At 37.2% G+C, this 13,925-nt stretch overlaps 1 protein-coding gene across 1 annotated transcript in view; it reads right to left on the minus strand.

The window, feature by feature from the left end:
• The window catches only part of LOC135197440 (kinesin-like protein KIF20B), a 329,336-nt gene extending 319,646 nt beyond the window's left edge, over nt 1-9,690 (minus strand). Inside the window, 2 exon segments of the mRNA XM_064224510.1 lie at nt 9,279-9,425; nt 9,629-9,690. Coding sequence (XP_064080580.1) covers nt 9,279-9,425; nt 9,629-9,690 — 209 coding nt within the window.
• Between the last annotated feature and the right edge of the window lie 4,235 nt (nt 9,691-13,925).

Raw genomic sequence — 13,925 nt, forward strand, 5'->3', positions numbered from 1 at the left:
TCCTTCTCCTCATCAGACAATGACAGTGTTTATTTGGACTGTCTTGCTCTGGCGTCTTTACGCCTGTTTGGCATTTGGCGCCTGATTGGCGCTACATTGTCCGAAAGTCTGAACATCCACAATCGTTTATCAGGAGAATGGAAAAGGGTGGAAGAAATTCTTTCACTTTGAGCTTATGGCCTCTGCAACAAGGGGAGGTAATTTTAGTCAGCTACATCCAGTAGACGATAGGAAATCTAATAGTCCGAGATACCAGTCTTCCTCCGAGGAGGATAATACTTGATACTTCCGTTGCTAACGAGCACTCTTCCTACATATTGATGAGTTCTCTCGTTGCAAAATCTTCCCTATCCTTGCACGAAGGCAGGGAAAGAGCCTGGAAGTCTAAGGAGACTGAGCTGAAATTGGGAGGATTCCTGATTTCTAGCTCTTTAAATATATCTCTTCGAACCTTCTGGGAAGTAGTTTTTTAGCCCTGTCAGCAAACGTTTAAACCTTATCTTCTTCAACGAATCCTTTATCTGAAAGCGTTGATCCAGGAATAAAAGGTTTTAGTTCTTTTGCCAAACATACCATGCTGGCAGGAACCCATTGCCAAGTCTTTCTAGAATTGGATTCCAGATTCCAAGCCCAAAATTTCACTCGTCTTTTTGGTCGTTAGTACAAAGAGAAACATTGATGAGGAGCAGTTCCATCTTGTCAGAACACGGAATCTGAGGCCCAAATAGGATCCCATTGTAATTATAAGATCTCCTAGTCTTGTCGTATAGAGGTATTGTATAAGATCCCGAAGATCTTAATGCTCTGCTATCTCCAATTCCCTTTATAGAGACAGAGTATAGCCTTTTACTGCGTTCTTTGATGGCAGATATATACAAAGGTGATTCTTCCCTCTGAAAGGGAAGAAAAAACCGCTATGTGGTTCACAGAGGTATCGGAAGAGGACAGTCTCCTCATTCCCTCTAGCATGATCTGCAGTAATTATATATCTTATCCATGACTACTGTCATTTACCTTGAAACATCCTCTCATTCATGTCCACTTCTGGTCAGTCTGCACGTAGACAGACTCAGAGTGGAGAGGTTGTTAAGGTCCATTTAAAATAGATGCTGAAAGAATATTCAGCCTGTCTGGAAAAGACTTCCAAAACAGCTGTGAGAAGAACGTGACTCTGTGAATCCAACCTCTCTAAGTCTAAAATGAGGCATAACGTATTATCCTCTCCTTCTTTGACGCCCTTTGTCTTACATTCTGTAAAGAGTTTATATTTTAGTTAATAGATATACCTTAGAGCAAATTATGCTTTCCTACATACAGCTGGGAAGTTACTCAGTCCCTCGCACTGGAGTAGTCCTTCTCGTTCAGGAAAAAAAAGGGGGGGGGGGGGGGATACGGAATTAACCGAGGAAAGAATAATTCCCCTTCCGATATACTCGAATTAGAGGGAAATTGAGAAGAAACATCCAACTATGGAAGTACTGTAGAATTATAGGATTCTTACAGCACCTCTTCTTATTTTGATATCGAGATTTCCTGACCACGGTTGCAAGTAATGGGCCATAAAGGCTCCAGCCAGGCTTTAACCAGGCGATAGGCGCCGCGAGGCGCCAGGCTGGCGCGAGGCACCAGCCAGGCGCTAGGCGCCAGCCAAGCGCAAGCCAGGCTCTGGGCTTCATCCAGAAGAGATCTATTTCAAAGAAAGCCCTGGTCTTCTTTGGAACAGTGGAATCTCTAAAGCACTTCTTGAGTAACTTGATGATTCCTTCAAACAGCTAAGAATTAAAAGAGCTTGAAGTGCGAGCTTTTAACAATTCTTGTTCTTTCCATAACAATATGTCGTGAGAGACATATTAGCTGTAATAACGGGAGATGCAACTCTGTGTTGACTTCTCTTTGCACGAAGGAGATCAAGTGGGCCTATGAGAGATCCTTTTCTCTTTGTTATACGTGTCCACGGATGCGTTGCTGGGATAGGGAGCCGACACTGATCCTTAACTAGTGAATTAAAAAAATTTTATTTTAACATAAGTGTATTATTTTCTGGGGTTATTTGAAATGAGTTTGGGGATAGCTCTTTTCAAATTAAGCACAAACCCTCGTGTTAGGATCAGGTGATCGGGATCAGTGTTGTGCTCCTTAAATTATGCCAATAGGCATTGGTGTATTGTCATGTAAGTGGATAAGACCCCATTGACAGATCTACAAGAACTCTTAGCCATAGGTCACATCCTCGCTGAGGCTCTTGAGACGAAGCAGACTACTAGCAATAGCTAGGAAGTCGACCCTTCGTCTAAACACATAGGAACCAAGGTTTTATTTATTCATTACCTACAACGTATGTTGTTTACCTGTCTATTCAGTAATAGCTGTCTTTTACCCTCCACCAATGGTGTGAATCAGCTATGTATATATCTGACAGGTAAGTTGAATGTATAAAAATGATATTGTTATGATACAATAAAGTTTTATACATACTTACCTGGCAGATATATACAATTAAATGGCCCACCCAGCCTCCCCTCAGGAGACAGCTGGAAGAAAAAAAATATTAATTAGAAAACGGGTATGGTTCCTATTCCCGCCACCCAGCGGCGGGGGGGTAGATCACCTGACCTACCTGCCGCGTGTGCCGCGAAATTCGAATTTCTGTCGGGACGACGGAGTAATAGCTATGTATATATCTGACAGGTAAGTTGAATGTATAAAATGGTCCTTTACATTTACTGACTAAGAGTTCACCACACCATGGGATTACTCCTCCTGCGGTCGAAAGAGTGAGAAGTACCCTGCCTCTGACATATTGACCGGAGTATAGGAACTTCGAGATAAAAAGTCAGACTTCTGGATTTTTCCAAATGAGTGAAGAATCATAACTCATATGAAAAAAGGATGGGAAGAATCTTAGAATCAGATGCAGTAAGGCAAAAACCCGTAAAGTGTTGGTCTTGCTGGCAGTCTTTCCTTCCTCTTGCTAGGGGAAAGAGTGGGATTGCTTTTATGATTCTAGAAAAAAAAATAGAATGGGTGCTTGATGTGTAGACTTAGTGCATCTGACGCCAGTTCCAGCAAGTGTAAGTTTGAGTCCTATTCTTCACCAGAAAGGAGAAGTAAGAGGACAAGGGAGGAGGAGGAGGAGAGGCCAGTCACTTGTAACACAGCTTGTTGAGCAGCCACCACAGATCCAAGGAAAAAATGTTTCAAAGGCTCATGGGCAAGACCCCAGGGTAGAATGACATAAATGTGGTCTGAGACCACATTTCTGTTTCCAGAGTGATAGATTCCTCCAAATGTGAGAGATAGACTAAGTTATTGATTTCATAAGTTCTCGGTTGGAGTGTACAAGAGTCATCATCACCAGCTGCAGAGAACCTCCTCCCAATCATCTCACAAGACAGGATCCCTAAACGAGTCAAATGCCATGCAGGGACCTGGGGTCCCAGGGATGGCAAGACCAAATGAAGTTTCTCATCCATAGCTAAATCTAGACTGAGGAAAACAAAGCAATATCAGGTGAAAGACTAGGCCATTGTGGACCTACGTCCTTCACAACTGAATCAGAGAGAAGGAACTCTTGGCGGAAGAAGACCAGGAAGTTTGAGATCTGCTGAAGAGCAGCTCTGATCAGAGAAAAAGTCCCGTCAACAACACCAACCAGCAAAGACACCTCCAATCCCTGGTATGCTACAGAAGATTGAAAGTCATCTGGCTAATATTTCCATTGCTGTTTGGCAAGAAAGCTTATGCTTGCAGGGAAGCCAGATAGTCTCTAGTCGTGAATACAGGGATTGTACTGCCTGAGGAAAAGCTCCCGTGTCGCTGATACCAAAGGTTGGGTGAAGGAGGAACTCTTCTCAGTACCTCAGAAGCAGAGCTAGCAGGTCTGGCAAAAGAAGTCTTCTGGCATTCATTTGAGGTGAACAATGTTCATTGAACACCATGTGAATTGGATAAAAACGGTGAGAAGACTAAAACGTCAAGTTTGGCACGTAAAGTCATCGTGCGTCATCACAGCAGCCCATGGGTCAATTGCAATAGGACAGAAGACCTGAGCAATCTCTTTATGAAAGATTGAGTGATGGAAGCAGCAGCAGCAGCCTTATTCTTCCTCGACCCTGAGCCTTGGAAGAAGAAGGGGTGAAAAGCAAAGCAGAAGAAGATACAGACCAGGATAACTTTGAAGAAGGTGCTACATCTTACAAGATTTCTTCCTCAAACTCCTCTCCGACATCTTCAACAGGATGAAAGTCTGGAAGCACAGGAATTGCCAGGACAGTTAGAGCAGAAAGAACAACCGGAGCGGCCCGAGTGACACGAACATCAGGCGTAGCAACAGGAGTGATCAGGCAGCTGTGGAAGGAGAACATACAAATCCAGCCCCATCCAGCAAGAGCTACAGGAACATCAGTATCAGCAACAGGAGCAATCAGGGCAGCTGGGGCAGGAGGCACAGCAGAAGTTGCCCCATGACTGGTCACCAGGGAAACAGGACCAATCAACACAGAAAGCATAGCAGGAGTAGATGGACCATAGGTACAAGGCAGTGCCACAGCATACAGGAGTGCCAACGTTGAAGATCCTAAAGGAAAGGATAAACAAGAATGACAATCCAGCTATCTACTGCTGCACCTATGATGCTCCCTGTCAACCTGGGTGAATAAAAAAAAGTAGAGAGACTCCTCTCACTCTGAGGTTAACTGCCCTACGAAGCAGGAGGTGGCCCTTGTGAAGAGTTCGTCCAACCGCCCAACCATCTCCACAATCTTCACCCGACAAGCGAGCGAGGAGGGAGAAAGAGAAATTCCTCCCAAAGGAGAGATTGTCATAAAGAAAGATTACCGAGAGAGATACAAGGGCAAAGGGGTGGCTACCAAGGGCACTCTCCGAAGAGAAAAAACTTTCTAAAGATGCTCAGCAATCTTCCTCTGAAGTTCCCTCCCAGAATACTCGCCTACAGCGCAAGCAGCGAAGAGCACCACTCGGGTATGAGTCACAAAAGATATACTGTCATGCCCTTACAAGCAGAGGGCGTGAGGATGAATGACAGGGAAGCCTATGTTACACCCTTGGCTGCTGTCTCCAAGCCATACACAACAGGGGAAGACAGCCTCTGCAAAGCTATAAAAAATTGTGGGTTTGTATATTAAAAAATATCAAATGCACTATATATAAAAATGATCCCACCAGGAAAAAAAATATGAGATTAATGACACTGAGACTACTTGTATAGTATATGGCAAAGTCATCAACATACAAGCAGTTTTTAACTCTCTTTGGTAAATATATTGTGATGTCATTGATTGCTAAAGCAAATAAGAGTACAGCTTCAGACACTGCCTTGAGGGATTCCTTCTTCTAATTTACACATAATTGAATATGAATTTTCTATTCAAATTTGGAAAGTTCTATCTGTGAGAAATTTTTTTAATGAAAACTGGTAAATAACTTCTTATTCATTCAGTGAAGTTTTTACAAAATACTATTGTCTCTCCATGTTGTATCATATGCTTTTTCTATGTCAAATAATATTGCCACTGTTAATTTTTTCTGGTCAAATCCTTTTTTGATATGATCATCAAGACAGGTTAGTGGATCAAGGGTTGATCGACCAACTATTGACTCCAATTGTAATGGTGTTAGAATTGAATTTTTTGTTATGACATATGTTAGTCATGTACTGGCCATTATTTTCTAATATTTTGCATAAAAAGCTTGTCAAAGATATTGGTCTATAATCGGATGAATTACTTGAATCTTTTCCAGGTTTCTTTTTGGGATAATGATAGCATGTTTCCATTTATCTGGAAAAACATGTTTCATCCAGATGGTGTTATAGAATTTTAGTAAATATGATTTTGCAATGGAAGCTAGTTTTTGTATCATTTCAAAAGATATTTTCTCAGATATTACAAGTTTTCAGAATTTGGCATTATATTTATTATATAATGGTTTAATATAATTGATTATGTTGATTACTACTAATATTGTTTAGAATGTTTGTATTGTTGGGCAATTTGTTAAGGGTTTTAAGCTATGTCTTAAGCCTGCTAAGATTTTGACTTAATATACATTTGGTTTTACTTAAATTTGCTAGGGTTGGAGTCCACCATGGGACAGGGTATTTTTTTTTGGGTGTGGTTTTGTTTTAGATATGCTTTTATCAGCAGCATTTATTATGAAATTTGTGACTATAAATGTCCCAATCTGCTTTTTCGATATTATATTTTATGGGTGGCAAAATTTTATTATTACTTATATAACTTAGGACAATGGGGAAGTAGTCACTGGTATATGAATTATCCAGGACATTCCACTCAAGCCTTTCAGCTAGTCAACTGAGCACAGCGAGATATCTACTGATGAAAAGGTTAGTGGATATTGGAGAAGTATGTTGGCACATCAATTTCATTTAGGCAACTTAGGTCATGTTCTAATATGTATTTCTCTATCTTTGTTCTCAGTGTGTCAGCAGGGTGGTTTTATCCCAAAGGGCACTATGAGCATTAAAATCTCCTACTATAAGTAAGGGTTTGTGTAGATTATTAATCAATTCTGGTGTAGATCACTGAAATTTGAATTAAAATTTGGTTGGTTGTATAAGTTACAAATTGTGATCATACTTTTATTCGGCATATATAATTTGATAGCTGTTGTCTGATATGACTGTGATGGTATGTTTAAAGTTCAAAAGATATACTATTATGAACATATATTGCTGTACCTAGTTTTCTGCCAGTTGGCCAATAACAAGCAATTTTATACTGTCAAATGTTTGTGGGGTTAGATCCTTTGTGTTGTAGGCATATACATATTGGGTTGTGGTCTCGTAGGATTTTTTGTAATTCACCCATTATTGGGAAGAATTGGTGTTAAATTCTGTAAATTGATTGCAGATTTTACTTTGTCTCAAAGTTTATAATCATTTGAATTAATTTGTGGGTTTTTTAATTGTTGTATTTATATGTTAATTATCATATTCAGCAGTTGTTTCTTTTTCATAATTAAATATTAATGAGTCTACTTTTTTATTTTATAATTTCCATTTTGTATTATAAGGACTCAGAGCACAATTCATTCTCATGTTGGTGTTTTAAAGGGTATTTTCATAATTTCATAAAATTGTCTATACAATTTCATATTGTCCTTTGTCTTGGTGGACAGTTGGTTGTAAGTACCTATAAAGCACTCATTACAACCACAAGATGAAGCATGAAGCATGTTTGCTATTGTTGACCGAAGCATTTGAGTTTTTAGCTTTAGAAATTTCTGATTTTGTAATCCTATTGGTCCTTTTCTGTAGTGATAAGGAATGTTGGTTTGAGGGGTTATTTGGTTTATTGGTATGATTTTCATTAGTATTATGTAAAGGAATGCTACCATTAGTATTGTCCATTGGGAATTGTAAAGTGATTCATTGACTCTTTACTGTCCAAATGTTGATTGTATAATTGGGATTGAGGGTAATTATGTATTTCCACTTGTGATGAGGTTAGCACAATGTCTTTTTTAAAATGTTCTCCTGGTGTTGAAGTTTCTTTGAAAACGATGATAATTTTTCAATATTCAATTTTTTCCCAGTAAGTGGTGTTCATTCCAGTATTCTTTTGTTGTCAGTTAGATTATTACTGTTATTATTTCATTCCACTTCTATTGGAAATTCTTTTTCATGGATATCTGAATCATCAATGTTAGGAGTGGTATTGGTGGATATGAATATTACACTTATTTCAAGTTTTAGTATTATGTATTGGAAAGAGAATTAATTGGATGTTATTATGTTGACTGATATATTTTGATTTTTAGTTACATTTGAGAAAGTGGGGCTTTTGGATGGATTATTGACTCCACTTACTTTTAGCTCAAGTCTAGCTTCCTTGACTGTCATTCCTGTTCTATCTATTAACAACTGAAGCTCTGTGTTGTATTGGTAAAAGGAGCTCTTTAGATTACTGTGATGGGCTAGGCCACAATTGTTACATTTTGAGTGGTTACGGTTCCAATCAGTGGTATGGTTATCTGATGCAATCATGCACAGACTGCTCATATTGCCTTATTACTGCATTTTTTTTAATGTGTCCATACCTTGAGCACTGTGTACATTATAGTGGTTTAGGAATAAACGGATGAACTTCTCTATTTTGTCCATGAATTTTTATCTTAAATGGGAGATCTTGGTCTGTAAACTTTATTTTGGCAATGTTAATATATTTACTCTTGTCTTTCCTACTTGGAATTGAGTATATTTCCAGATCGTAAATATTGTCATAACTCAATTTTAAGGAGTCTAGTAGTAGTTATTTAGAAAGAAGTTGTTCTTGTTCATTGTTGGGTAAAATGACTGTACCTCATACATAATTCAGTGTTTCGTGGCTTGTAATTGTTATTTTTATATTATTTTTTTCTGTTATATTTAAAAAGGCAGTGGATTGCTTTTTGTTGGATACTTGGATTAACCATTCATTATCTTTGATGTGTGTCTTACAATTCCCAATGTCCTGGTTGGTTGGATATATATTGAGTGATTTGTTTCCTAGCATAGCTGTTGGAATTTTGTTTTCAGTTTTGAGGACTAGACATCTTGACCAGTTATCTGGTCCAAAGAAGTCATCAAAATGTACCAATGTGGGAGTCAGCCGGTAATTTTTTTTTCTTGTTTTAAGAATATTGCTTGTCTATTAGAAGTTATATTTTTCTGTATTGGTGGGAAGATTACTTCGTCTCTAATTCAGATTTATGTAACTTGTACAAAATTCAGTGTTTCGTGGCTTGTAATGACCATTCTTATATTATCTATTTCCGTTATATTTAAAAAGGCAGTGGACTGTTTTTTGTTGGTTACTTGGAGTAACCATTCGTTATCTTTGATGTGGTTTGTATATCGTGTAGGAACAAATAGGAGTTACTATTCAGTTCTCAGTTTCTAATATTTTCTGTGAACAAAATCATACTTACTTCAGAAGAAATCAACAATAATGGGAGCCTCTGATATTTCTTATGAATACTGACATAAGAAAAGTTGTTTTTTAAATTATGCATGCCGAAGGTTAACAATAACTTTCATACTGACATAAATTAATGTATAAACATAAAAAGAAATTTTAAATTTATGTATGTTGACCCACACAATGGCAGTAAAATAGTGGGGAGCACAAAAACCTATGCATTCACAGTCTCTTTAACTAGCCACTGGTGGTGGCCTTTTAAGCAAACTGAATATAAGAACACATTTCATACTCTATTCCAATGTTCAAACCAAGAGATTGGTGGCTCAGAGCACTTACTTCTGGCTAAGCTTTGCACTGTCATGAGCAGCATTTTTGAAAGTATTGGATGTAGCTGGGGCAGTCAATACAATACTCTTCTGATCATCAAGGATGTCAACTTCAAATTCCTGAAGCAAGGAAAAAATATTATAACATTTAACAGGACTTTCAAGTATACAATCCAGGGTTTTACAACATAATGTAAATGCTTTTCCTGGGCTGACTGACAATTACACAAAATAATGGCAATGTTTACTAGAGCCAAAAAACATAGTACTGCACGTACATAATTAATCCAAGTATGAAACATGATTCACACGATACACAATTTCTAGTCTGATACCATCACAGCTATGAGGTATTCTTGCATATGTAATATAAATGTTGAATCAAAAACAACTCTCCTGCTGGCAATATCTATGATTATCATGCTGTGAACGTGATCATGGATATGGGAAGACAAAAAAAAATATGAGAATACTGATTAAAATAAGGACCACTGGAGAATGTCAACCTGATATGATTAATCCCTTAAACGCCGGAGCGGTAAAATAAAAAAATGACCCCTCCCGTATGCCGGAGGGGGTTTGAGAGTGAGCGCGTAATCGGAAAAATAATATTTTTTCAAAAAATCACAGCGCGCTTAGTTTTCAAGATTAAGAGTTCTTTTTTGGCTCCTTTTTTTGTCATTGCTTGAAGTTTAGTATGCAACCATCAGAAATGAAAAAATTATCATTATCATATATAAATAATGCGATATATGATAGCGCAAAAACGAAATTTCATATATAATTGATTCAAATCGCGCTGTGCGCAAAACGGTTGAAGGTAACAAGTTACTTTTTTTTTTTTCGTTGTAATGTGCACTAAATTGCGATCATTTTGATATATAACATTTGTAAAACGATAAAGCAACACAGAGAAAAATATTATCACAAAATAATGCATGAATTCGTACGCGCTTACGTAAACACATATTTTTTTTTTCAAAAATTCACCATATAAATCTAAATATTGTCCTAGAGACTTCCAATATGTTTCAGAAATGAAGACAAATGATTGAATATTACTATACTGTAAGAATATTAGCTTACAAATGCAGTTTCGACCATATCTGACGAGCTAAATTTGACGAATGTCGAATTTTTTATATATATATTTTTTTATATGCAATTATTTCGGAAATAAGAAAAGCTACAACTTTCAAATATTTTTCGTTTTATTCTACATGAAATTGCGCACATTTTCATATATAAAACTCTATGAAATGCCTAATATGAAACGGAGGAGCAAATATTCCGAGAATGGGACTTACGCATTTCGGAGATTTGTGGCGGAGAATCCGCGCGCGGAGGGAGGGAAAGTTTTTTTTAAAAATTCACCATAAATTTAAATATTGTGCTAGAGACTTCGAATTTGTTTCACGATGAAGATAAATGACTGAATATTACTAGACTGTAAGAGTTTTTATCTTACAATTGCGTTTTTCGACCATTTCGGTAGAGTCAAATTTGACCGAACGTGGTTTTTTTTCTATTATCGTGATTTATATGCAAATATTTCGAAAATGAGAATAGCTTACAACCTTCAACTATTTATTTGTTGTATATACTGAAATTGCGCACATTTTCATATATAAAACGTTATGTAACGGCTAATTTAAAATGGTGCAAACATTACCACAATCGCACGTATGATTTTTCGGAAGAGTTACCGCTTGCGGACGTAAAGAAAATGTTATTTTTTCATAAATTCACCATAAATCGAAATATTGTGCTAGAGACTTCCAATTTGTTGCAAAATGAAGGTAAATGCTTGAATATTACTAGAATATAGGCGTTTTAGCTTACAATTGCGTTTTTTGACCATTTCGGTAGAGTCAAAATTGACCGAAGGTTGAAAATTTTTCACTTATTTTTTATATGAAAATATTTCAAAATTGATAAAAGCTACAACCATGGGTTGTTTTTAGTTGTATTGTGCATGAAATGCGCACATTTCATATATAAAACTTTATGTAACGGCTAATTTAAAATGGTGCAAACATTACCACAATCGCATGTATGATTATTTTCGGAAGAGTTACCGCGCGGACGTAAGGAAAAAGTTTTTCATAAATTCACCATAAATCGAAATATTGTGCTAGAGACTTCCAATTAGTTGCAAAATTAAGGTAAATGATTGAATATTACTAAAATATAAGAGTTTTAGCTTACAATTGCGTTTTTCGACCATTTCGATAGAGTCAAAGTTGACCGAAGGTTGAAATTTTGGCACTTATCGTTATTTATATGAAAATATCTTAAAACTGATAAAAGCTACAATCATGAGTATTTTTTTGTTGTATTCTACATAAAAATGCGCACATTTTCATATATAATACTCTATGTAACGGCTAATTTGAAATGGTACAAAAATTATGTCAAAGTGACGAAATAATTTCAGAGATGTGTCACAGATTTTGTTTTTTAGTGCGGCAAGAAAGAAATTCGCGCTTGCGGCCTGCCGCTAACGATTGTAAACAAAACAAACACCTTGATCCGTGAACTCCCAGCATCCCCCAAGGCGCGTGATTCAAGAGTTTTCGGCTGGTAGGCCTAAAAGTATTTTTCCGCGAATTTTTAAAAAACTTTTGTATGTCGACGTAAAATACGTCCAGTCGGCACCCGAGAGTACAAAAAATGTCGACGTAAAAATACGTCCAGTCGGCGTTTAAGGGTTAAGAGGACTATTGAGAAGAAAATGTGGTAACTCACCAGAACCATCAGCAAAAATCATTGCAAGTTGTTAAAAGCAGCCAAAAAATCCATTTAATTGCAAAGGTGTGTTTCAAATGCTTTAGCTTTTGTCAGAATTCTCCTTGACAGCCCACTATGTTGTGGGGGAGGGCTGGGTGGTCTATTTTTAACAATAGGTAAATATCCAAATAATATATTTTATGAAAATTTGTATTGTTCGAGATGAATCTTACCTACTGTTAAAGTTAGCGGATTCTCACATTAAGAAGAGGATGGTGGGAAGGTGCAGCTAGACAAAATTCTGCTCAGCCATTCGAGCTAAAGGTTTCTTGCACAAAACTCAAAACATTCTCATCTGATCCGGATCCTTGGTGGATTTTACTACCACCAGATGTTGGATTCATTCAGGGAGCAAGGCTCTCATACATATGAGCAGCTTTGCGGAGAAAACCGCTTCAATTCAGCCAGAATGAAACGCAAGCGGTATGAAGGACCCCTGTGTCTGGGTCAAAAGCCATATAAAAAGACAGTCTCTTAAAATAAATACCTTTACAATATAAAGTATGCTCCTATACAAAATTTTGTACCTTTCACACTCCCAAAAATATTAAAACCCGGGATTTAAACAAAAGAGCCTAAAGAATTGCTCTTTTTTTCCGTTCAGGAAAAGACTACTCACTACTAGTAGTGGATTAAGGGCTTTACTGTTTTCAAACACAATTCTGTATACTTAAGGTAGTGAGCGGGTATAAGCCAAATTGTACTTCTACTGTGCCACATAAATCCTATTATGGAGTGACAATTTGACTTAACACTAAACGAAGTTACAACTGCCGCTCACATTATGAATGTTTACCTTCAATACAGGTAGAAGATATGGAGCTAGTTCTCTTGCACTAGCCTATCCAATACGTCACAGAGGACCTCGTGTTCCTTCACAAAGACATAAGTTTCTAAAAATCATAACACAAAAGGTTAACTATGTCTCATCCAGGCTTAACCTTCACATATACATTCTAGGTTTTCTAAAACCACAAAACAAAAAGTTAACTTTGCCTTCAAGTTTAACCATTGGCAAAGACGTTATAAGTTTCTACAGACCACAACACAAACGGTTAACTTTGCCTCTTCCAGGCTTAACCTTCACAAATATTCTAGGTTTTCTAAAACCACAAAAAAAAAAAAGTTAACTGCCTTCAAGCTTAACCAATGGCAAAGACAGCTAGGTTTTCTAAAACCACAAAACAAAAGGTTGATTTTTGCCTCTTCCAGGCTTAACCTTTGACAACATTTGTTTCTTAAAACCACAAAACCAAAGGTTAACTTTGCCTCTTCCAGCATTTACCTTTGACAAATGTTCAAGATTTCTAAAAGTATTCTAGGTTTAACCTCTAAATTTAAATGCCCCAACAGGATAGAGAATTTCCTCTCCTTCCCCATAATAAGGGTTACATTAGAATTCTTACAGGGCACTGTAAAGCATAGCCTTATCACCCTCAGCTTTTTTAAGGCAGAAAACAAAACTAAAATAGCCATTCCCTTTACACCAGCTTCAAAGAAGGATGCTGATAATAAATTTAATTATCAACTGCTGCTAGTGCTAAATAAAAAGGTTTACAGTAAATTCAGATCAAGTTTAGACCTGCATCTAAACTCCAGAGAGACTGATATAGAGATGAAGGGGCTTCAATCTCAACACCTCAGCAAGATCTAAAAGTACTTTATGCAATACAGAGGAAAGTATGTATGGAACAATAACTTTGGAAGTAGACAGTGAAAGTCTTATTATCTCTAAACAGAAAGCATTGACGTTGACAAGGTTCCAGGTGCTGAAAAATTCCTCTAGATTGGCACCCTCAGCAATACACAGACCACTGCTTCTGACCCCAGACCATGGTAGTTTTAAATTAAGTACGGATCCTATGTT

This window comes from Macrobrachium nipponense, chromosome 21 (genome assembly GCF_015104395.2).
Source record: "Macrobrachium nipponense isolate FS-2020 chromosome 21, ASM1510439v2, whole genome shotgun sequence".
In the NCBI taxonomy this organism is placed as follows: Eukaryota; Metazoa; Arthropoda; class Malacostraca; order Decapoda; family Palaemonidae; genus Macrobrachium; species Macrobrachium nipponense.